Source organism: Centrocercus urophasianus, unplaced genomic scaffold (genome assembly GCF_019232065.1).
Source record: "Centrocercus urophasianus isolate 14NV4802_14NV808 unplaced genomic scaffold, USGS_Curo_1.0 seq_10, whole genome shotgun sequence".
Taxonomy (NCBI): Eukaryota; Metazoa; Chordata; class Aves; order Galliformes; family Phasianidae; genus Centrocercus; species Centrocercus urophasianus.
In genome coordinates this window covers 21,066,436-21,089,699 of record NW_024884142.1, presented here as the reverse complement: position 1 = coordinate 21,089,699, position 23,264 = coordinate 21,066,436, and the positions used below count along the sequence as shown (strand labels likewise).

General features: G+C 36.8%; 1 protein-coding gene across 1 annotated transcript in view; it reads right to left on the bottom strand.

Annotated features, from left to right (window-relative positions):
• Window positions 1-22,808, bottom strand: part of ADGRB3 (adhesion G protein-coupled receptor B3) — a 448,004-nt gene extending 425,196 nt beyond the window's left edge. The window contains exon 1 of the mRNA XM_042817191.1: window positions 22,055-22,808. Within this exon, the coding sequence (XP_042673125.1) occupies window positions 22,055-22,808 (754 nt within the window). The remainder of the gene's footprint in view (window positions 1-22,054) is intronic.
• Between the last annotated feature and the right edge of the window lie 456 nt (window positions 22,809-23,264).

Genomic DNA, 23,264 nt, shown 5'->3' with positions numbered 1-23,264 from the left:
ATTCTAACACATTCCTTCAGGCAAAATGTTTATTTTTATATCTTTCCAGTAAACAACTGTGCAAAAACAACCTTCCAGTTTCTCTTGAAAGAAAACTTGTATTGTTTATTTTTTTGTGTATGAGAAAGGCTGAAAAACATGCAGGTCCTTTGAATGATGTACTGTAAAAAAAACAGGTAAGTTAAATTTCTTTATAGAAAGCAGCATTCTGTGTGCTTACAGTATCAAAGTAGATTATTTCCAGGACACATTCTTCCATCTTTTATATTCCTTTCATTTCTGAGGCCATTGTGTCCTTACAAATGGTATTTCATATTCACTCGGGGGAAAAACATGTATACTTTTAAAAACCAGTTTTGGTTAAAAAAAAAAAAAAAAAGATACATGACCTTAATCTACTTAAATATATTTTCTAATAAGGTTTTCTTATTCCATCAAACACAACCTCACATGTATCTGTTCTCAGGAATGTAAGAAGTGCTATAGAGGATCTCACAAAGTTATATCTGATTTAATATCGTCTTATTAGAATCATCCCAACTTGGATTTAATACACATTAAGTGTGGCTCCAAACTAATAAAGTGCATATTACATTTTTTTGAACTTTCCATATGAAAATAAAGATGAGCCTTACAGAGTTCAACTTAACAGACAAATGTCAGGATCTATAGTTTTCTTTAGCATCAAGTTTTAGAACATTTAAGAATACATCTGCTACATACACCTGTCGAAGATGTGTACCTATGTATCTATTCCTGTAAATTTAAGACAAGCCATAGGACATAGAAGAAATCCAGGACAGATAAGCTTTTTCCAAACATCTAAAAAGTAATTAAACTCCTCTCTTGTATAACGGGGGATGTTCTCTTTTATTTCTTGAACTGTCTAATCCTTTTTACCATGATCTCAGTCTCAGAGAATTAATTCTTTGCTTTGGTGTGACATGCCTGCTGTATTTAGCCCCAAGATAATCTAGGGGTGACACAGGAAATCATTGCAGGTTTTCCCCAGCGTATATTCTTCTCTAGTCTTGAAGGAATCAATCCTGCAATGAGAAATTGAGAAGACAAACAAGAGAAAATGCTAGAGGCTGACTGAAAGATTGTCTCTACCTTAATAGCAGGGCAGAAGTTCCTGCAAAAGGAAAATTCTGGATTTCTCTTTATCCTGTGGCTCCTGAAGAATTGCTCCAGGATGAAGCAAACCAGCTTTTCAGATGAGAAAATAGTGATTCCTGGAAAGGCTAGATCTGTTACACAGATCTAAAATATTTTCTGGATATATTTAGGAAAAATTATATAGACCTGTTAAGTTATACTTCAGTCTTGCTACAAGCATGGAAAGATGTAGCTCTTGAGCTGTTTCTCTATTCTGAAATAAATGACGATTTAATAGTGAGAAAACTCAATAAACAGAAAGGCTCACCCTGGGGCAATGGTGGTGGTTGCTCCAATTTGTTATCCCGGGAGCTATTAAACCTTCCTACCCACAATTAAGTTTGTGTCATTCGTACCCATTGGATCTTCCATCATTTATGGATCATCCTCACCTGTCATTTAAAACACCAGATTAGTTTAGGAGTTCAATTAGTCTGCTTCGTCTAATCTATCTCACGTTCAGGAAGAAAAAATATATTATCTCTTTTATTAAAACCTTAATTTAAGTGAATAAACAAATATTTTACTATCAAATCATAATGTTTTGAATGTATAAAACAGTGAATACATCCATATATGCGCATATATTGGTGTGTGTGTGTATAGAATTCATATATTATGAATTTAATATATAGTGCAACTCATTGTAATATATTTACTGAGTAAAGAAAATGTAACAAAAATGCCTGAGTATAATGGATTGGGAGAATAAAAAGAAGTCCTGTGGAAATTTTACCATGTATTATATAATTTAATAATCTCTTTTGCTCATATTAACCACCATCTCTTCAAGCTTTCATAGACAGACAATGATCCTCAGAAATTCTTGTCTTTGTCTTCTAACACTCTTTTCCTAAGTGCTTCAAGCAACTACTAGCATACTGAGAATAATTAACTGTGTTTGCAATTAATTTATTTAAGTTTAAATGATGCTCATGCTCACAGATTAGAAAAGCATAGTGCATCTAAACAGATCTTGCTGAAAAGATCTTTGGTCTTTAGCCTAGATTTTCTCATTTTTTCATTCAGTTAAATATTTTTAATTCTGTGTGTTGGAGTTTGCATAGATAGATCTTCTTCTTAACTAGAAAGTGTATTTTAGTATTCTTCATATATTTGGGGATGTAGTGTTAACCCTGCCTGACTATACATTATTTACACTAACCACATATTTTTATTGCTGTAAGCTTTCTTTCCTAAGTTCATTTCAGAGTCTTTACTGTGGTTGCTTTTCTTGGAAGTTTGCACCATCTTACATGGTGTTTTTGGTATAAAAATTTAAAACTTGCACCTGTAAAACCAGTTCACCAAGAGCAATAAATTTATGTCAGAAGTATTTCTTCAGTGTTTGCTTATATAGGGATCTTTTGTTGTGAGTTCCAAATTGCTATCAGGCAGCTTTTTTATTTTGTGTATCACCTCCAAGTATCATTCACCATCACAACTTTCAGGATTTCCCCTTTCAATTGTGTTTCAATTTAATCCTCACACAAAGCACTAGTTTACCTTATTCTGAATTCTATTATATTACCTGTCCACATTTCTAACTGCTCTCTTCTTAAATTTTTTTTTCTCCTACACCCAACTGTATTTTCATTTCCCCTGAATCTATTGCCGATTGTAAGTTTCAAGCAGATTATTTCTTTTGTTAAAACATTACTGAAAGTGCAAGAACAAATACGTATTTATGTAGATGTCAGTAACTCATTCCTATTAGTACATAGTGTTTTATAAACTGTACAACTCAATTCTACAAACTGTGAAAAACTGAACTAATCTGAATTAAGTTCTGAAGGTAACATGTATATTATAAGAACAAATTTAATACAGAGGACAATGATAATTATTAACATTTTGCTATTTTCAGAGAGATATTCTTACATCTTCTTTTCATACTTCAACAACTCTTGAAATTAGATTCTTAGAACAAAAAATGCAATGTTAATTATTTTCTTGTACAATTTAAAAATTACAGCATAATTGTATAATTTTTGCTTAGTTTAATATTCTAAAATACATATTCCCTTTACTATTTGATTTCTGCATTCTCAGATTTCCCATAGATCACCTTATTTCTTATTTGTCAAGTTCTTCTTACTTTATAATTGTTCTAGAACTGCCCTTAATTTCTTGTTCCTAAAAAGCTTTTTAACTCAGCTATTTTAAATAAGATTAATATCATCCCCTTTAGTCTTTCCAGTATTTGTTTTTTCCCCTATGATGTGGTAAGAAAATCATTATTATCTTAACCCCTTTGGCTAGCATTAATCTATTTCTCCTTTTATGCTGCCTTATCTTTGCCCTACAAGCTTTAACTTCGAATATTCTTGTCTGGCTGCCTCTTCTCCTTCCCCTTGCCAAAACACTATTGAATAGTGATTCCTTATCTTGTCTTTCAGTGCCAGAAGCTACCAATAGCACAGTACAGCTGCGACATGTCACAAGAGAAAGGAAGGGCACACAAACGAGTTCTTCATGTCGTGTAAGTGATGTAAAATACTGTAACAAACTACTGATTCTTTTGGAATACAGACTCTTGGTGACACTGACACTAACTTGCAAGATGCCAAACTGTTACAAAAATCTATAGGTTACGGTTGACATAGCCATAATTATTTTTGGACAGTTTTCTCTAGAATTCTTTATTAGGTATTTTTCACATTAACTACTTTGACTGTGCTCATTCTGCATGCTGTCAGTGTGTTTTAGATCATTTTACTCCTAATTAGAAAACTATACCCTGAAGCATGTTAAAGAATAACTAAAAAAACACGGGCCATTGTTTTGACTGACAGAAATAACAAAACTCATTGACAACATACACACTAGCTCTGATTGTAGGTCTAGCTAGTACAAATTATTAGGCATTAAGAAACCCTCACAAACCAAAGACCAGACTGAAATACAAAATGGAATTTAACAAGTTTTATGCTGAGCCAGGGATTAAATGTTATATAGAAGTCATCTTAAATGTAAATTTCCCTGTGATTCTTTTTTACGTATTTTCAAAAGTTCATTTTGGAATTCATTCATGTAAATCAGTCAGAAAGTAGCATTTTGGCATTAAGATACCTTTCGAATTTATTTTTACATCTGGTTACACAAACACAGTGAACTACTCTCAAATATGAATTAACTCCAAAATCTTAATAAGCATTTATACATTAAAAAAAAAAAAACAAAACAACAACAAAACAAAACAACAACAACAAAATAACCCACTATTTCAATTCTAAGATAAGTTGGAAATCTTGAGCTGTGGTCCTCTGAGACTGCTGACTCTCTGTTCAAAATCTGAATCCTGCATCATGCTACGAAAAATACCACACGAAGGAAAATATAACCAGGCAATGAGCACAGCCTCCTTGCTTACATGATCTTTCAGGGAATGCCCTCAATTATGGAAACTAACTCATAATAAATAAATAAATATAAATAAAGAAAACCAACACCCACCAGTCTATTACAGCTTCTAGCTTCATTGGGCCATAAATTCCAGAATTCTTTCACGACAGCTTTTTCTAGCTCCACTATTTTCTTTCAATTCAGAGCAAAATAATAATAAACAAATAATGAAGTTACCTGTTAACAACCTTTTTTTTTTTCTAAATAGAAAAAGAAAGTAGCAATCCTTAAACACTGGTGCTTTATTAATTTATTTTATTCATGTTGAAATAGTTAATTTTAACCTCACAAGCCAGATTCTTACTCTTCCCATATACTTATCAGATTTTCTAGTAGAAGCATTAATTGGCTTTTGATGACTATGCACCACCAACTTCTGCGAACATATATGAATTAGTCTAAAACTAACATAAAGGAATAATTGGTCTCTGCCAATTTAGTTAAAAGAAAAAAAATAAAGATAATGCTTAATGTCATTAAAAAATTTGCTTAAACATTAAAATTGTGAGACTCTTGCACATTTTTCAGTGAAATGGCATTGATTGGCTCCTTATTACCATGACTTTGTATATCAATTTAGTGCAAAATTGTGCCGTAAAACTGCATGTCATGTGAGTGTGCTTATCATGTGAATGATGAATGCTGTACATAAACATGTAACTCCCTGGAAAATGGAAATGAGCGCTCAAAGGTTGTAAAGGACACCTGTGTGGACAAAGATATTTATATACGATATCTGGCCACAGTTCAAAATTCATGCTTCTGGATGTTCACCTGGGACAATTCTGCTGTGGCAAATCTACCAGAAACAAGATGAATACAAAGTCAGGGACTAATTTATAGCATATTTTTGAATGTTTCACCCCCTCTTCCCACAACCCAAAAAAAAGTGTAAAATAATGCTATGATTGGTTGTTAAAATTATTTGGTTGGAAGTGAAGATTAACTGAATGCAAGCAACTCAGAGAGAGCATGAGCGCTCCCAGCATCACTGCCACTCAAAAGCACATAGATCTAACATTGCCCTGAAAAGGTCATCAGCCCATCTGTTTCTTTGGCAGAGGTGACAAGCCCACATGGATTAGTTTCTCCTAACAGTATTTAACATTCCATAATCCACAGAGCAAATAGAGACATTCCCATAAAAATCCAGGGGACAATTTAAAATATTTTTATGCTATTACAGATACAAAGGGCTAAAAAATTTGTACTGTTGTTACACTCATAAGCATCTAACTTGTAACTACTATTACATATAAAGAGAAGAATATTTTCTATAAATAGATCTAGACTGAGAATTTCATTTTTGGGAGTGAATGTGACACAGTACATCTTATCCTAGTAGTTCTGCTTAAAACATCACAAATCCAACACCACAGAATAATGAAAACATCCTTGGCTCACCTTCTCCCTTTCACTCCTACTGACGTCAGTAGAAATTAAATACTAATGCAAGCAGAGCTTGATGAGCAATGTCATGAGAATCTACATGGTTAGTAGGTTAACTTACAATATTTGTGTACTTTCTAGATACCTACTTCAGCATCTGCAAGGGGATTGAGCAGAATTAAATCATAGAATCTGAGTAGATATCTGAGATATCTGAGTATTGCGCAATGCATACACTAAATTCACATCCTAATTTAACCCTCTACAGTTTGGCTGTCTACCTATACTCCATCATCACAGCAATAGTGTTTCTGCAGATATGCAGAAACGAAGAGAGCTGGAAAGAACGTCGCGCATCTTATGAATGAAACCTTTTTGTTTCAAACCTATGTACAAAACCACTGAAGGAAGTAAGAAGCCAATGGCACAGCCTTCTGAAGGCTGAAACAGATTGGAAAAGAATTTATAAGGAAGAAAGATCATATGCAAAGTTAACGGAAAAACAGGCATGTCCAACATGCAGCCCACAGGCTGCGTGCAGCCTGGCACAGCACACAACACGATCTCTGCCCCACCACAGCGTAGGCTGTTCCCCACTGAGCAGCGCCCAACCATCACTCAGCATCAACCAAACACCTGCATGGTATTAACCCTATCTGGGCAGAAGAGGGCACAGTGCAGTGCTAACTCAAGTTACAGCAAAAAAAATGTATGCATTTTGATACATTAGGTGAACACAGCCCTGTGAATTGAAAAAAAAAATACGCACCTGTGCTTTCCATTTTGATAAAGAAATTTGAGAACAGCTTTATAGATTGCCCAAAAGATTATCAGTTTGTTTTGTATATTTGCAACTCTGATTTCAGTCAACATAAATATATGACATGCAAATTTTCAAATGGGATGTATAATGTTGTAGTCAGATATCCAACTCAAAAATCTGATCATGTCTCTTTAGTGGACTTTTATAAGCTCTCTCTTAGCAGAAATAAATATTCCTTGCTTCACAATCACGCCTTATTAATGTGGTTGCTTTTTGACAATATGTACAGTTGTGAACAACTGTTTTCAGGGAACAATAAAATTTCATCCAAAATCTCTGATGAACACCTTGAGAAGTAAGAATTTAGATCACTGCCAATGGTCTAGGCTGATGCATTAGTTTCACAAAAGCAAGGTCAAATATCTCACTAGTTTTACGATCTCGTTGCTTTTTTTTTTATGTTTTAATAAAAAACATGTATATGTATTTTGTTAATTATATACATTATATTATATATTTTATGAAGACTGCTCCAAAAGTAATGCATCTTATTTTATGACGTTGGCCCACAAATGCTGGTGGTATGGCAGTAGAGGTTGAACCTTCCCAGCAATATGCCATTACATGTTGTTGCCGTGTGACAGGTGACAGCAGAGGGTTAGTCTGGCAAAATGATATCTGACATGGAAGTGTGTATGAAGCAAAAGTGTGTAACTGAATTCTTCCATGCAGAAAAAAAATAGGAGCCACAGACATTCATCAACACTTGTGAACGTTTATGGAACCTGAACTGCTGTGCATTTCAGTAGTGGTTACAGCTACTGTGGGTCATCTCTGCTAGTGCAGGTTTTAATGAGTACGGCATGCAGGCTTTTGTTCTTTGCTGGTGGTGATTATGCTGAAAAACTGTTTTGTAGATGAGATTTTGCTCTATCGAACAGCGTTACTCTTCTGACTGTGTCTGTAGTTGTAGTTGCCATGGAAATAAGTAGGAGATACTAGTATCAAAGCGCCCTACATACATATGACCCAAGACAATTTCTCTTCAGCCCAGGCAAGCCAAAAGGTTGGACACCCATGGTGTAAAGCTAGGACTATAGGCCTTCTCACAGACCCTGAACTTGAATGGGTTGTGTGACTGGAGTGGAACAGGAAAAAAAGGCAAAGGGAATTAAATACAAGGATTTTATTTCTTTGTCCAAGCATGTGCATTTCCCTGACTAGCTGAAATAAAGGCTAATGGTTTTTTTGTGTGTTGGTTTGTTATTTTTGTTTTTAATTCCTACAAAGCTTCTGTGTTTGTTTACTTCACCTATTTTGTGTCCCAGAAGGGATAAACTGTAAGCTTAGAGTACTAATAAGACTAGAGTTCTGTGAAAGTGCAGGCTTCTGGGAAATCTGAAGGCTTAGCAGAAAGATTAATGTAAAGAGGTAACAACCAAGAGACCAGAGAAACTGCAGGGAGACCAGGGGAGGAAAATAGCAAATAAACATATCTAGAGCAATTTCAGTTTCAAGGGAAACTAAAGGATGTGTACACCTTGTGCTCTAAGTTACAAACCAAGAAGCCTGCTCAGTATTTCGCTGTGAGCTTTGTCAGGGCAATGTGACAATTTCTAAAAGAGAGCTACAAGTTATAAATTCCAAATACGCTGAAATGGACTTTGTGGCCTGAGGGTCTGCCTTATGAGAGAAACAGTGTGTGATCATCCTTCAAGTTAGCATGCATATAATGTATTCTCTGATCAACACAGCACTTTGTGTCTTCGCCAGTGCATCACTACTACCATGAGCAATGTGCATCTGCCAAAGGAACAAAGGAGAATACCAGGGGATTTTTGCATGTACGCCAAAGGGATCCCTGTCCTAAAATGGCAGGACTCCTGATTATATCATAGCATCAGACACTATCTTGCTATCATATTGCAATAGTAATTTTCTTTAGAAAAGAACATTTAGCACCTTCAGTATCTTTCCCAAGAAATCTCCAGTGTATCTCCATTTATTTACCTATTTATCATTATTGCATACTACAGACACAAATACTTTCAAAAGTTTCATATTTTCAGCTGATTTTAAATCCCATTTTCTCACTGTGAAAAGCTCCAGACAGACTTCTTTTCAGCATACCACTGTGATTGTCCCTAATTTACCAAAAAGATCAATTTTAAATGATAGCTTTCTCTCTTAAAATGTACATAGATTCTAAACAATTTTGAAACATAAGCTCAAAAGCTGTAAGGATAACTGAGCTGAGAGGAAAGTCTGACCAGACAAGACTTTTCAGTCCTTGGTTGATATCAGACATGTCATAAAGACCCATGTTGAAAAGGCTTTGTGATTCTCTATGCTGCTAGCAAAATAAATTTTATATTTTAATTGAGATCTCTCTTAGTCCTAAAAGTGGCAAGTGGATCACTGAAAATAATAGCTTTTATGAACATATACACAAAAATTTTAATGCAAAAAAAAATTGTTTTGAACCTGCAGTCTTCAATACTTAACTCTTTAAAGAAAAATATTCTGATCCAACTATATGTGCAATAGAAAATAAACCATAGAAATGTAAAGATTCCTTGGACACCATATATCAGAGCATAACTGTAAGATATATCCGTAGGAATAAAGAAAAAATATGGTTTCCAACCTCTGAGACCTAAAATTTGCTAAAGTTTCTGTTGATCACCAAAAGGTCCGGTGCTCTGGCTTTTGCATTTTTCACTTCATGCCATCTAAGCAAATTGTAAATACTGTGGTTAAGATGATCTTGTCATATTTTTTTTATAATCTTTACATCCTTTAGGGCCACAGCAATATAGTGCTCCATAGCTCATTGTTCAATAAACATAATTCTCCAATATTTGATAATTTAAAGCCTGGTCAGGAAGAAATTCTCTGACTGTGTTTGCCATCTTTAAATACCTGTCAGCTTCATCTTCAGATGCATATCATGTACTCAAAATGTTTCGTGAAGGGAAACATTTAGAGATGAATGCAAATGCAGAAAAAAAAAAAAAAAACAAAAACCAAGAAATAAAAAGCATCTATTTCTCCTGTAATTTTATCAGTCATGACCCAACATCAGGCAATGGTGTCTAAAGTGATTCCTGTTTTTATCCAGATAGGTCTAGAATGATACTGTTTGTTGAATATAAGTCAATGACACAATACTACTTTTTTTCATCTAACGAAAAGTAAGATGCAGAATTTTGTAATGAATTCTGTGGAAGCTCCTGGACATATTTAAGAATGAAAAAGAAAAAATAAATTTTAAAAAGTAAGGAGTAAAAAAAAAATAAAATACAGTGCCATTCCTGCTGATTAATTCTAAAGGATTTTTAGTGCAGTTCTGTATCTCAATAAGTAAGCTGCAACTGCCAGTAGAAAGCCTCAGGACATGTCAAATGTTGTCTGAACCTGTCTTGTTCTTCACGGAGATTTAAGCTTTTTTAATGACCAGGCAGCTATTGCCTGATTTGTTTAACATTTACTTTATATAAGCATATATTTAATATAGATGGTAGGAACACAGAGTACGGGTTTGTATAGAATGATGTACTTATTAACCCACATAATAATGCAGTGGAGAAAAGCATTGTCATGGTATGAGAACCTCCAAAGGGGACATGCTGGATGAGGTGCAGAAGAGCACAGAACCAGCAGGGTTAATGAGAGGCTGAGAATGGTACTCAGGATCCCAATGAGAATACACAGCTGATCAGACAAAGAAGACCTAGGATGTGGGAAAAACTGAGTTCTTGTATAACAAGAACAAAGAGCATTCATCCAACTTATGTAAGACAGCCTGTGTATAGTAACATACAGCCACAGATCGCAGAATGACATTTGAAAACATGCTGCAAAACACACAAAAACAGCCCCAAGTGGACCACTGTGGGAAGGGAAAGTGACCAGCCATAAAATTTCTTCATGGGAAGAACTTGGGACACTGGTAGCTCCTTGTACAGCCCCACTCTAAGATGGATGCCAACAACCTTCAGAACAGGAGGGCACTGAAAGTGTGAGGGTAGCTGCACAGAAAACGGCTGCAAAGAGGAGGTGTGTGTGAACCATTTATTTGCATTATCATTCATCTTGTTTTTCAAATGTACTAATTTGTAGTGGACTAATGCCTTATTAGACTGTTAAGTTTTCAAATAAACTAGCAGCAAAGTTTTGTCTTGACAGTAAGATATGCTTTTTTTTTTTTTTTTTTTTTTTTTTTTTTTTTTTTTTTACCGTAGTCTTATTTGGAATGTAACACCAGGTCTTGAGAAATTGTTCAAGATGTTTATAAAACATAAAGGATTTGGGAAACCACTGTAGATTTCAGATGGACATACTGCATAAAGCCATTTCCAAAAGAGAAAGAGAACAGGAAACAACTGTAATTTAATACTGGAAATACTGAAGAGGAAAAGAAACTGTAAAGTTAGATTCATTGCTGCCCAGTTAAGGAAACTATTTCAATTTTAGTTTCTTGGACTGATCAACGGAGTGCAGTGAAAGAAATGTGAAGCATCCAAGATGTACAAAATGTGACTTCTAATGGCCACTCTTGGAAAAATAAAGTGCAATCACAGGCATCTAATATAACAAAACTAAATTCTGAAATGACAATAAACGAACACAGTAATCCTTTAAGTAAGTTAGTAAAATATATAAAGATAGTATGCAAGATTGAAGGCTGCTGAGTGAAATGGAATTCTTGCAAATTATATTTCCTTTTGAAAAATCTGGCTGCCTTTCCTGAAAATTAAACTTCAATTGATGTTAAATTGGGCATATATGGTAACACTACAAAAGCACATTACAGTTCTAGTTGATATTAACCATAAAGAACTTAGTTTTCTTAATCTGGAATCAAATTAATCCAAATAACATTAAAGTAATTGTTTGATGTTCTAATATTGACTGGATATATTAAAGAGTATACACGTTTTCATTTAAGAGTCTTTACTGGCAAACCTACTTTTAATTAAATCTAATTTACATGAATAATCCTGTTGATTCAATGTGATTAATTCTGTGTATGTGAACACAAAAGCATGAATACAGTCACTGAAAATCATTTAGGTGCTACATTCCTGGCATGCTTGTGTTCCTCTTCATATCTTATTTATTGCAGAAAATCTTTTATTGTAAAGTTACTTTACCTGTTGTCTCAAAATAAAACTTTAAATTATTTATTTATTTATTTATTTTCAGCAGTTTAGATTTAACCAGGACAAAAATCCATTATCCATAAGTTAAAAGCATGGGATAGGAGATAAACATATGGTTCATTCATTCATTCCCTTCATATATTTAACCCATAAAATAATCAGTAAAACCACTTGAACGTCAGGCACCAGAAAACACTAAGGAAAATATGGATTTGATTTTCATCAGATGTGAGAAGAACATCTTCCAGGTTTAGCACTTATGGCATAATCTATATGTTTTAAGTACTTGCATGATACTGCTTACTGAGCAACCTATAAACTTTGATATATTTATCCTCATAATGCCACCAGAAGGCATCATAGCAATGCTATTGGGAGCGGAAGTGAAGTACAGAAGGAAATAAAATAAACATACATACTATATCAGGCCTCCATCCAAAATGGGTAATTCCAAAATGCTCATCGAAGGGCAGCCCACATCTACTAGTGTTAAGAGCCATAAGAAACATAGAATCATGGAATCATAGAGTCTCTCAAGTTGGAAAAGTCCTTAAAGATCACCGAGTCCAACCACAACCTAACCATACTACCCTAACAATCCTCTGCTAAATCATGTTCCTGAGCAGCACATTCAAATGGTTTTTAAGCACATTCAGGGATGGTGACTTTCTCCCTGGGGAGCCTATTCCAGTGCTTAACAACCCTTTCAGTAAAGAAGTGTTTCCTGATATCCAACCTAAATTTACCCTGGCACAACTTAAAACCATTTCCCCTCCTCCTGTCACCTGTCATCAGAGAGACCAACCCCGCTCTCGTTGTAAGCACCTTTCAGATATTGGAAGAGAGCAGTAAGGTCTCCCCTCAACTTCCTTTTCCCCAGACTAAACAGCTCCAGTTCCTTCAGTCTCTCCTCGTAGGGCATGTTCTCTAAACTCTTCACAAGCCTTGTCGCCCTTCTTTGGCCCTGCTCCAGCACCTCAATGTCCTGTCTGTACTGATGTGCCCAAAACTGGACACAGTACTCAAGGTGAGACCTCACCAATGCCAAGTACAGAAGCAGGATTACTTCCCTAGCCCTGCTCACCACACCATTCCTGATACAAGCCAGGATGTCAATGGCCTTCTTGGCCATGTGGGCACACTGCTGGCTCATATTCAGCCAACTGTTCATCAGTACACCAAGGTCCCTTTCCAACAGGCGGCTTTCCGGAGGAAACACGGACAAGATGCACTTGAAGGTCTTTCTATTCATCCCCTTAGCTGTTGAGAAGTAGCAAAATTCCTAGAATCAGTCCCACTTATGTAGTCATAGGGCCTAATCCAAAAGGTGGTCTAGGACCACACCTACTTAACTGAGCTCTGTATGAACCATAGCCAAAGATTACAGTCTTTTATTATAAACTAATAAGCTAACCTAGACCTAATCACCCTGATACCAGATGAAGCATTTGAAGCAATCTGGCTTTAGTGGCACTGGTTCTCAAAAAGTCTTGTCTGGTCAAGGAGTAGAAACATTCTTAATTTTTCCCAGATTTGAAAGTGCCTTGATTTTCATGGATAAATTGAATGTTTATTGGACTAAAGAGAGCAGACATGTAATAATTTGAACATTGATTGTAAGACAGTAAAGTGTAGGTTCCAGGTCTTGCTCCAATTATGTTTAATTAATTATCTAACTTTTCTTCTGATTGTAATTCTCCTTCAAGCATTTAGCCTCACAGCTATTGGATTTATGAACCCAAATGATAGCATAATCAGCTGAAGCCCTATTTCCCTATGCATAACTCCCACAACTTCATTAGATGCTGGGACTGGCTAATATCCCAGCCTTGGCGCTGTCCTCCCCTCCAAGGAAAGCAAACCTTCATGATGCTCTCTGCACTGTCATGGGTTTCCTACACATTTGGTTCAGACAAGACCAGCTGGATTGGGCTCTGTTTCATATTACTCCTGCAGTGCTGTATCTTTTTCCTCCTTTTCTTTATCAGTATGAAGTACATCCATCAACCTTCAAATCTACCAGTATGAAGCACCTGTATGCGTGCCAATCACTGCAGATATCAGCTAATGCCATAGAATGAACAAAACATGTCCAAGGATAAAAGCATAACTCATTACTGCTCAAGCTGAAGTGCCCGGCTTTGCAGATAATTCACCTTTTCTATGTATGCATAATAGAAGGGACTGCAAAGAATACATTAATGGTTAGATAAGCAAACAGAAGAAAAAATGTGCTAGAAAAAAATGAACAATTTATCATTCAAAGAAAGATTCTACATGAAATCTTAAGATTTGAGATTTTCCAAAATTTTTCAATAAAAAAATTATTTTTACATGAAAAATATGCAACACTATTCTTTCACACAAATAAATTACATTAATTAAATTCCTTGATATAATCAATTTAAGCACTTAATTTAAGCACTACAGGAATGACTTCCAAAGGCTTTGTAGTCTTGTCCCTGGACACTCTGTGCAGACTTTCACAGTGATTTGCACAACTCTTCAGTAGTCAGTAGGAAACCTTGGGTGAACACATATCATCTACACTATTTTTAGGTATCCACTCAACACAGTAACTGAACCTGGTATATCTGCTTAGAAATACAGTATGATGCAACTGGCTGCTAACACATGCAAAAGAATGGGCAAGAGTTAAATGTTTTGACTGCTTTTTGATAAAATCTTATTTGGCCTAAGCCAGTCTAAACCTGGCTTCATCAGTACAGCTGCTCCTTTCCAGCTGCTACTTGTTCCACTTTTCATACTGATGGAGGATCCACTGTGCTATTGTAACACACTCACCCAACACTGTGATTATCCAACCAAAAAGCAAACAAAAATCAAACAAATATGAAAACAAATAAATTAAAAAAAAAAAAAAGAAAAAAGAAAACCACCACAATGGTAAATCGTTTTTTGTTTGGTTGCTGTGCTGAAACAGTTCAACAAAGATAAAGGAGTGAAGGCCGAGACATCTCAGCAGTAATGTGGTTTAAGATTGACACTAGCAATTTGAGGCAATATACCACAGTTGAAGGCGAGGCTGAAAAAATTCCCTTTTAATAAAAGGTATTTCCAGCTATAGCGAGAAGAGGTGAGGTTGGAAATCTGGTTTATCATTTTCCACAACTAAGAGCTAGAGAATTGCTCTCTTGATCCTTCATGCCCCACATCAGCCTTCATTGAAGGATGCTTAATTGCACACAACTACCGGCTACTGCCGAAAGTTATAGATCATTATATAACAAATGGTGTCTTTACATAACTGATAACTGAGGAATAAGTACCTGAAGAACGCTAGGAACCAAAGCCAACTCCCAAATTCTTTTACATAACTGAGAGTGAATTGGTGAAAATTGCCAAAGAAGCAATGACTCGTTTCTCCACTGTTACCAATTTTCTGCTGAACTACTAAAACATGGGTGGCATTCAAATTTTTATTATTATTATTATTATTATTATTATTATTATTATTATTATTTTTGTGTTGTGTTCTTGTGACTTGGGGAGATACAATTGAAATTTGAACTAAGTAACTGAAAATAGCTTTCTTCTAAATTTCAGTTGCATAGGTATAAATGCTAATCTGACTGTATCATGTCTTGCTTCACCTTTAGATAATAAAGAAGAGTGAAAACAGGAAACTGAAGCAAAATGCATGAAGAGACTATCAGCTAAAAGAGAAAGGCAGCAAGCAACTACAAAATAGCACATTTTCATAGTGGTATTTCACTCTAAGTGTTAAGAATGGCTACAAAAATAAAGCAAAAAAAATATTTATGTCTAGAATGATAAAATTAATGAAATAACTTTCAACTGATAGACAAAACACACTGTATCACTTTTTCAGATGTATTCTGTGGGCTCTAATCTAATCTTTACTTAGATGAAAATGTGTTTATAGCACTGAGAATTTGTCTTGAGTAAGGAACAGTAATTTGGCCATTACAGAGTGAAGTAATAACACTAGTTTCTTACACTGTCATAGATTGGTTTTGTTAATTCTGATCTTGGCTAGTCTATCAGAAAAAAAAAAAAAAAAAAAAAAAAAAAAAAAGGTAATTTTATATAAACTTTATTTGCAACTTCTCTTCAAGATTAACAAAACTGAGAACAGCTATGAAAAATTTTGACTTTCTTCCTCTTGAGATTTAACAAGCGTAAGAAAGGGCTCAAACTCTGAAATATTCATAAATCAATGGTGCATAATTTGTAAATTTGTACTTTATATCATGTACAACTTTCTTTATCCTAAAGAGTATTTTATATTTCTTGTTAACAGTGAATGCAAATAATGCTCAATGGAATTCTGCAATGACCTTTGTTTTATTACAATTACTGCATATTTATAAATGAACAGCTAAACTTCAATTTGAAGACTGCAACTTTGAGTTAGAATCCTTTGATAAAACACAACTGAATAAACTTCATAAAATTAATTCCCTAAGAAGAGAAAAAGAAATTCTCTTCTGAAAACTCCTCTGTGTATACCAACACACAAAGCAGATTTTTTCTATGCTTCTGCAAGAAGAAAACTAAACAAAACAGCAATATGGATAGATCTGAACAGAAGAGGTTAAATTTCTTTAAAAAGAACACACGCTATACTACAAAATCACTATATAACCTAAATTTATAGCACATTTAAGCATAGGAAACTACAGAGTAAGAAATGCAGTGCCTCCATTATGTCAAAATATAACTCCATGTAATGTCACCAAGACTAATAACTGAAATACCACTATGTAAACAGAATCACCATTAACATCTGTTAATGGCTGTTGTACAGGTGAACACTTACACATTAGTCTAAAGGACACGCAAGGACAAGGCCTAAAATGATGCAAAGACATTGTGTACCCTGGCCACCTAAGTGTGATAAAAGTATCTGAGGACAAATGGCACAGCTTATCAGTATGGCAAAGGAAAAAAATAATACCCAAACTGGTCTGAAATGTTTGATGGTACATGACTCAGTGCTACTTCACAACCAGCAGGAAGAGCTGTTCCTAATTCTGGAATTATGTTCCTAATTCATGTATTCTCTGACTTCAGTCTCAACACTTAATTTCGTTATATATCTTCCCATTCTTTATCACTGTTTTCTATTTAGATACTGTGGTCTTTAGAGTGGAGACATTTAACAGCATTTTGTCTCCAGTTGAGAGCAGGTCTCCATTTTGTTTACATAATGGTTCAGTACAAGCAAAAATGGTGGCTTGTTGAACAAAAATATCAGCCAAAGTTACAAAGCAGCTTCTGAAGTTTCACTGAAGTTACCAATATTTTATGCAAGAAATGAGCCCAAGAAAAACCAGTGTTCATATCCATATAGCACACCTGTGATCTCACTGAAGGCAGAGCACACTCTTACAGCAAACTGATGTTTCCTCCCAAAATAAATAATATGCCATTCCCTCAGTGTGAGAAATCCTGAACAAAACACTGATACAATCTGTAATATCAGTGAAATTACAACTCAGATGGATATACATAACAAAGTGTATTTACTATCAAAACCTTTAAATAACTGGAAACAAAGCTACTGCAATGGCTATTGTCTAGGCACATTTCTTTTTGAAGATATTGGTTATGTATCCTAAATTCAGTACACATATGAAGTTATATATGAAGTACTGACGAGTCTTGCACACAAAGTTCTAAACTTTACATCAAAACAGCAAGAACTTTCACAGTTTACTGAAGTAAAACAGATCAATACGCTGCCAACTGAAATACAATTATTAATGATAATAACATATAATCCTTGAAGACAAAGGTAGGGCTTATTGTTTAAAAGAGATTTTGATCATTGATGCATTTTGTAAAATGCATCACGTAAAAAAAAAAAGCGAAGTTCTGAAATCAAAGTCATGGCTTTGATAAAGTGTTCTCTTGTGAGTAGTCCAGGGTAACCAAATCTGTACAAAGATTATAAATGTTTAGGGTGATCTTTTTCTTTTAGCACATTAAATCCAAAAGGGCATTACATGAAGCCTACTGGAATCCACAGGAGATTTTGAAACATTTCTTTTTTTTCAGCAGAGAACAAGGCCTGCAAAAAAAAAAAAAAAAAAAAAAAAAAACCTGTCCTTGCATTAGAGTTCATTCTCCTTTGTCCCCTTGAACTCTGAAGTTCTATATAAAAGACCTATTGCATGAAGAAGTATATACAAATTATTACAAATCTGTCAATTATTTTACACTATTTTGTAAAACAGATTTATTTATTTGGGATTTTATGAATGTTGCTTTAATATATTTGTCAAATATTTTTAAATATAACTGTAGACGTGGAAAGATATTAGACTCCATTTTGCAATTTTTGATCTTCCTAGACAAACTCTGCACTGATTTAACAGTGTAAACTCTCTAATAGAACCATGCTATAACGTGTTGCATGATTTTTTTGAGAGGAGATGTCCAAACTACCCAGCCAGCTACTCGCCTCTGGGGACTATGTGGTGAAAATTAGAAATTCATCTTCAGTGTGTGCAACAAGAGGTAAGCATTCATGGAACAGCATGAAAATAAATGCATATATACCATGAAAATATACAAAACTATCTGCATCTTGCTGTTATGCAACAATGTATCCTAAATTATAGTTTCAAAGGGACACTGGTAGTAAATATTTTGAGAGATCTCTGTTGTTTTAAGGTCTGAAATCAGAAAACAGACAAACAAACAAATTCCAGCAGCTGCTGCATGCTGAGATACTGACATGCAGCATTACGAATTGTAGCAAAGAAGACCTATGCTACATTCCATAATGTAACTTAATGTGACTGTCTCCCCCATCCCTCTTCCTTTCTTCTTCTGGACGAATATAAGAGAACAAGCTAATTACTTTAACTGTTTTACAATTGAAAACTTCAAAACAAAGCTTCTCTCTAAGTCAGCCGTTAAAATAAAGAAACCCAATTACACAATAACATTTCTGCCTTGTAGTGGTCACAATTAGAAAATATATATTTTTTTCATTTTTATTATCACTATGTATAACTTCACGTGGAATAACTTCATGCAAAGGTTTACTGGTCCATAGAAGTTGGAACGGAGCCCCGTCATATTGACAAAAACTTCATGAGAAACTTCAATCACAGCACTGCAGATCAAGAGGGCAAATTCCCCTAAGCCCTTAGACTCGAGCCCCTGCCAGAGTGTTCACTGAGATCTATTTGCCAGTGCTTTGATCCATGCTAAGCACCTCAGATGTAAGGCTACGGAAAAGCATCAAGACATAATGAAACTAGGTCTTAGTGAAAATGTGGTGGTTTTCAATATTGCTTTAATCAGTGACACCAAAGATTATCTGTCTATGGAAGATATGGTGATTAAACTCCGTATTTCCAAACCATTAAAAAAAAAAAATAGTTACAGCCTCCTTTTTTGACCTAATTCCTTTAATTGTTGAACACTCTTCAGCACTTTTAGAAACACAATCATCCATTGTGTACTTGTCACATCTTTTGTAAAATGCTGCATATATTTGAAAAGGAAAAATACTGTCTTTCATCCATATTCCTAAGCCATTTATCATATTCAAAATTGTAAAATTCTTCAGAGGTTCATAAAAGGACCAGTAAGCTTTAATCTAAATATTCTCTATTTACATCATGGCTCTTGAAAGGGGCTGGAAATAGTTTTTGGAAAAGATTTTGCATTTCATATCGTCAAGCTTGATGAAAGCAAATCTGAAGGATGGGAGGTTATGCATAATCTTGTAGAAAGCTGTCAGGTCTTTGCAATTCCCTTCCAGAAGCCCTTGCTAGGCAATGTCAGTACCAAACCTCAAAGTAGTTCACAAATTCTTAAAACGCAATCTCTCTCCAGAGCTCTCTCACAGTGACAAACAACCACTGCTGCTGTTAAAACTCAACCTACGCTAATAAAGCTGCACTTTCTGTCACCACTATGAATTTCAGCAACAAGAAACACTTCCCTGCCATTGGTCACCTGGGTTTTACTACCTATGCTGATCTAACTTGAACCAGATTATCCGTAAAAGCAAATTTCCCATTTCTTGCCTAATGTTTACTGACACAAGTGATGAATTGCATAATGTCTGTGGTAGGAGTATTCTACATTTTGATCCCTCAATAAAGCCTCCAACTGAACTACAAGCCAGCTTCACACAAACAGATCTGCTTGAAAAATATGAACCAATCTGCAGAAAATGAACAAATACAGCTCTCTTGCAGAGTTTTTAACATTCCAAAAAGGCAAAAAATGCTTCAAATACTGAACTGGAAGACAAAGAGTACATTGCTATCAAGAAGCACTGTGAGGCTCAGTGTGATAACCGACCACTACCTTCAGTAATAGCCAAATAAACAATTTCCAAAGCATTAAAATAAGTAAATAAAACAATGAAATAATTCTATTACTGTTAAAATTCTCAGCCACACTCACGCACAAAACACTGAAATACCGGGCTAAACAAGCGAAAAATAAAATTGCTGCTCTCTGTAACAATGCTGCTTACCCAGGAAGTATCAAGGGAAAGCCGCAAGTAGGGACAAAAATTGAAACGTGACAGAGACTGGAAAGAAAACGCGTTGCCAACATGTTTGAGAATTCAAGAGAAAAACAGAGCATTTGCCCTAAAGCGTTCTCTGTCCTCTCTGCTAAGGACAGCAAATGGATGTTTTACATGGGAAGCTTCGGAATTCAGCCTATTTTTGCGGGAGGTCTGACGGGCCCCAGCACCCGGCAGCGCTGTCACTCTGTCCCCTTCCCCAGGGACCCGAAGGCAGGTCCTCATCCCTGGGTCGCGCCGTACCCCGCGGGAGCTGCTCGCCCTGGGTTCCGCGGCCTCCCGGGGGCTAATTAGCGCTAATTAGCGCTAAGCGACGCTAAATGCCGTTCCCGCCGCCTCTCCGGGAGGTGATGGGAACGGAGATTCGCCGTCGTTTCGGATCGCTCCGAGCTGTGAGGTGCTCGCAGAGACCTGCGGGGCACCAGAAGTGTCTCCTGTCCCTCTCAGCCCCTCTGGCACGGCGGCAGCTGGAGCAAGTTCAGCTTTTCTTCTCCCACAGCACTGGGGCTTGGCTGCCCTTAAAGAAAATCCTCTCCTAACAACGTGTCAATGTTACATTCCTCCACAAAGCCACTTCTATGAGGGGGGCTGGGAGCTTGGCGCTGCCTCGCAGCAGACTGGGAGCTTTGTGGCTGTGCAGAAAACAAGGAGAGTGGGAACACTTCCTGCATTAAAATGCAGCACTCCGGGCTGGGTGATTTATCCCTTGACGCAGGGGCAGAGACCCCCTGGCTGCTCTGTCCCTGTACGACTGCTCCGAAGGACCGCACGTACAAAGGCTACGTTCAGACACCCCTCTCTGGGTTCAACCTACGTTCTGATCTCCCTGCAGTGTTCCTCCAGTGTTCCTCCCAAAATCACCTTCATACTTCTCCAGAACATCAGGAAGCCACAGCAAGGGGGGAGGGGTGAGGGGAGGGGAGGGCAAGGAGCTGCCACTCACTGCTGGATCCCTGCCTTCCCACCATTCCACCTTTTCCAAGGGGGACACGAAGCAGCTGTCAGGACTGACACATCCACCCACCCCCTCTCAGATGCAAAGCCTCCATCTCCTCTAGCTGAGGCCTCCTGGGAAAGGGGCACTGCAGCAGCCTGCAGCCCCTTTGCAGGGCTCCTGGCTGATCAACGAGCCTTGTGCTGCACCTCAACGCATCACAGAGTGCTTGCCCTGGAGAAAAACGTTTGCTTTTGGTTTGGTTTTTCATTGCTGAAGTCTGGCTCAGCTCACACCAGGAGTACTTAGCATGGTGAATCACTGGGTATTTTACAGAGTTTGCCTGCATGCCTTTGGGAATGTTTCTCTTCCAAAGTCAAGGGTCTCAGCGAGATGTTGCAGTGAAGTGTATGCAAGTGAGGTGGTGTGTGGTTGCTGGCATTGCTGTGAGAGAGGGCTGACAACTGAGCATACCTGTGTTTGAGGACTTCCAACAGTACTCAGCAGTGCCCAAGGCTTGGCCAGCTCTGAAATAAGAATGCAGCCCTCCCTGCCCTAAGGCAGTGCACATCATCTCCAGCCCTTGGAGTGGAGAGCAAGTCATACAAATGTGAGCACCACAGAGAGAAGCGTGGAGCAGGGCATAGGACTGTCGCCCCCCCTTCTGTCCCCCTCCCCCCCATGGTTGCACCTACCTTCCTTGGGAGGCCGCTTGGCTTCTCTGGTGAGGTTGCAGACCTGAGTGGTTTGCAACTCCTGGGTCAGGCAGCCCTCCGTCTGCTCGTTGAGGGGCAGCACCACATTATTGAGCAACACCAGGGACTGGTCGTCTATTCCCCATTCTCCCAAATGCTGAGGGCAGGTGCATTTTGTATACATGATCCCACAGGATTCAGTTCTCCCATTCTCAGATTTCAAGCAGCTCTCCAACCAAGTGCATAACACATGGCACCCAAACTGGCTTGGGCTCACCTTGTTCAACACCAAAAACTCAAAGAAGGATTTTTGGTCTTCTTCCTTTTTGTGTAATCCTAGGAAATCGATGGGATAGACGCGACGTATTTGAATAAAATTCTTATCATACTGCAGAAATACAAAAGCATTCTTGGAATCGCAGAGCTGCATTATGGAGTGGTTGTTTTTTAAAAGATCCTTTATTTTTTCATGGGAAAAATGATCAAACTGATAAGCCAAGAGGGAAAAGTTGGAGCAGCTGAAGTCCTTTTTGGAAAATTTCAGGTAAATACTATATTTGGTCGGGTCTGGATTTTCCAGCGTCCAAGTGCAGTTTGTGAAGTTTTTAGGAAACATTTCACTTACAGAATATGATCCATAAATGACCCCCTTCACCAGCGTGGAACACCAGAAGTCTTGGGCGGCATTAAATCCAAACATAACCAGTAGATAGGTGGAAAATATATAAATCAGCAAATTACGAACAGCCTTCATCCTATGTCATTTGGCCTGCAGGAGATGAAATGAAATAAAAATGCAAGTAGAATTCTTCCCGCATTGAAAACCAAACTCCTTCCAATACTGGAGCCAGCTGTTGTCGGGCTTGCCGATAGAGCCCTTCAGAAAGAAGGGCAGGTAATTTTTATTTTATAACGCGAGGGATCGCGTTGCTGCTGTGTGAACAGCGCCATCACGTGGCATCGCCACAGCCCAATCTTCTACAGCCAAATTTAAAAAAAAAAAAAAAAAAAAAAAAAAAAAAAAAGAAGAAGAAAAAAAAAAAAAAAGAAAGCATCTATTAGTTTATTAATAGGAATGTCCTCTCCTGTCTATGCTGGAATCATCATGGCGTGGACCAGAACTGCTCAAGCTGGGTAAAATCCCGACGCCTCGCCCAACTGGCTGAGAACAGGGCAATTTGTTTATTTATTTCTTCCAGAAGTAAATAAG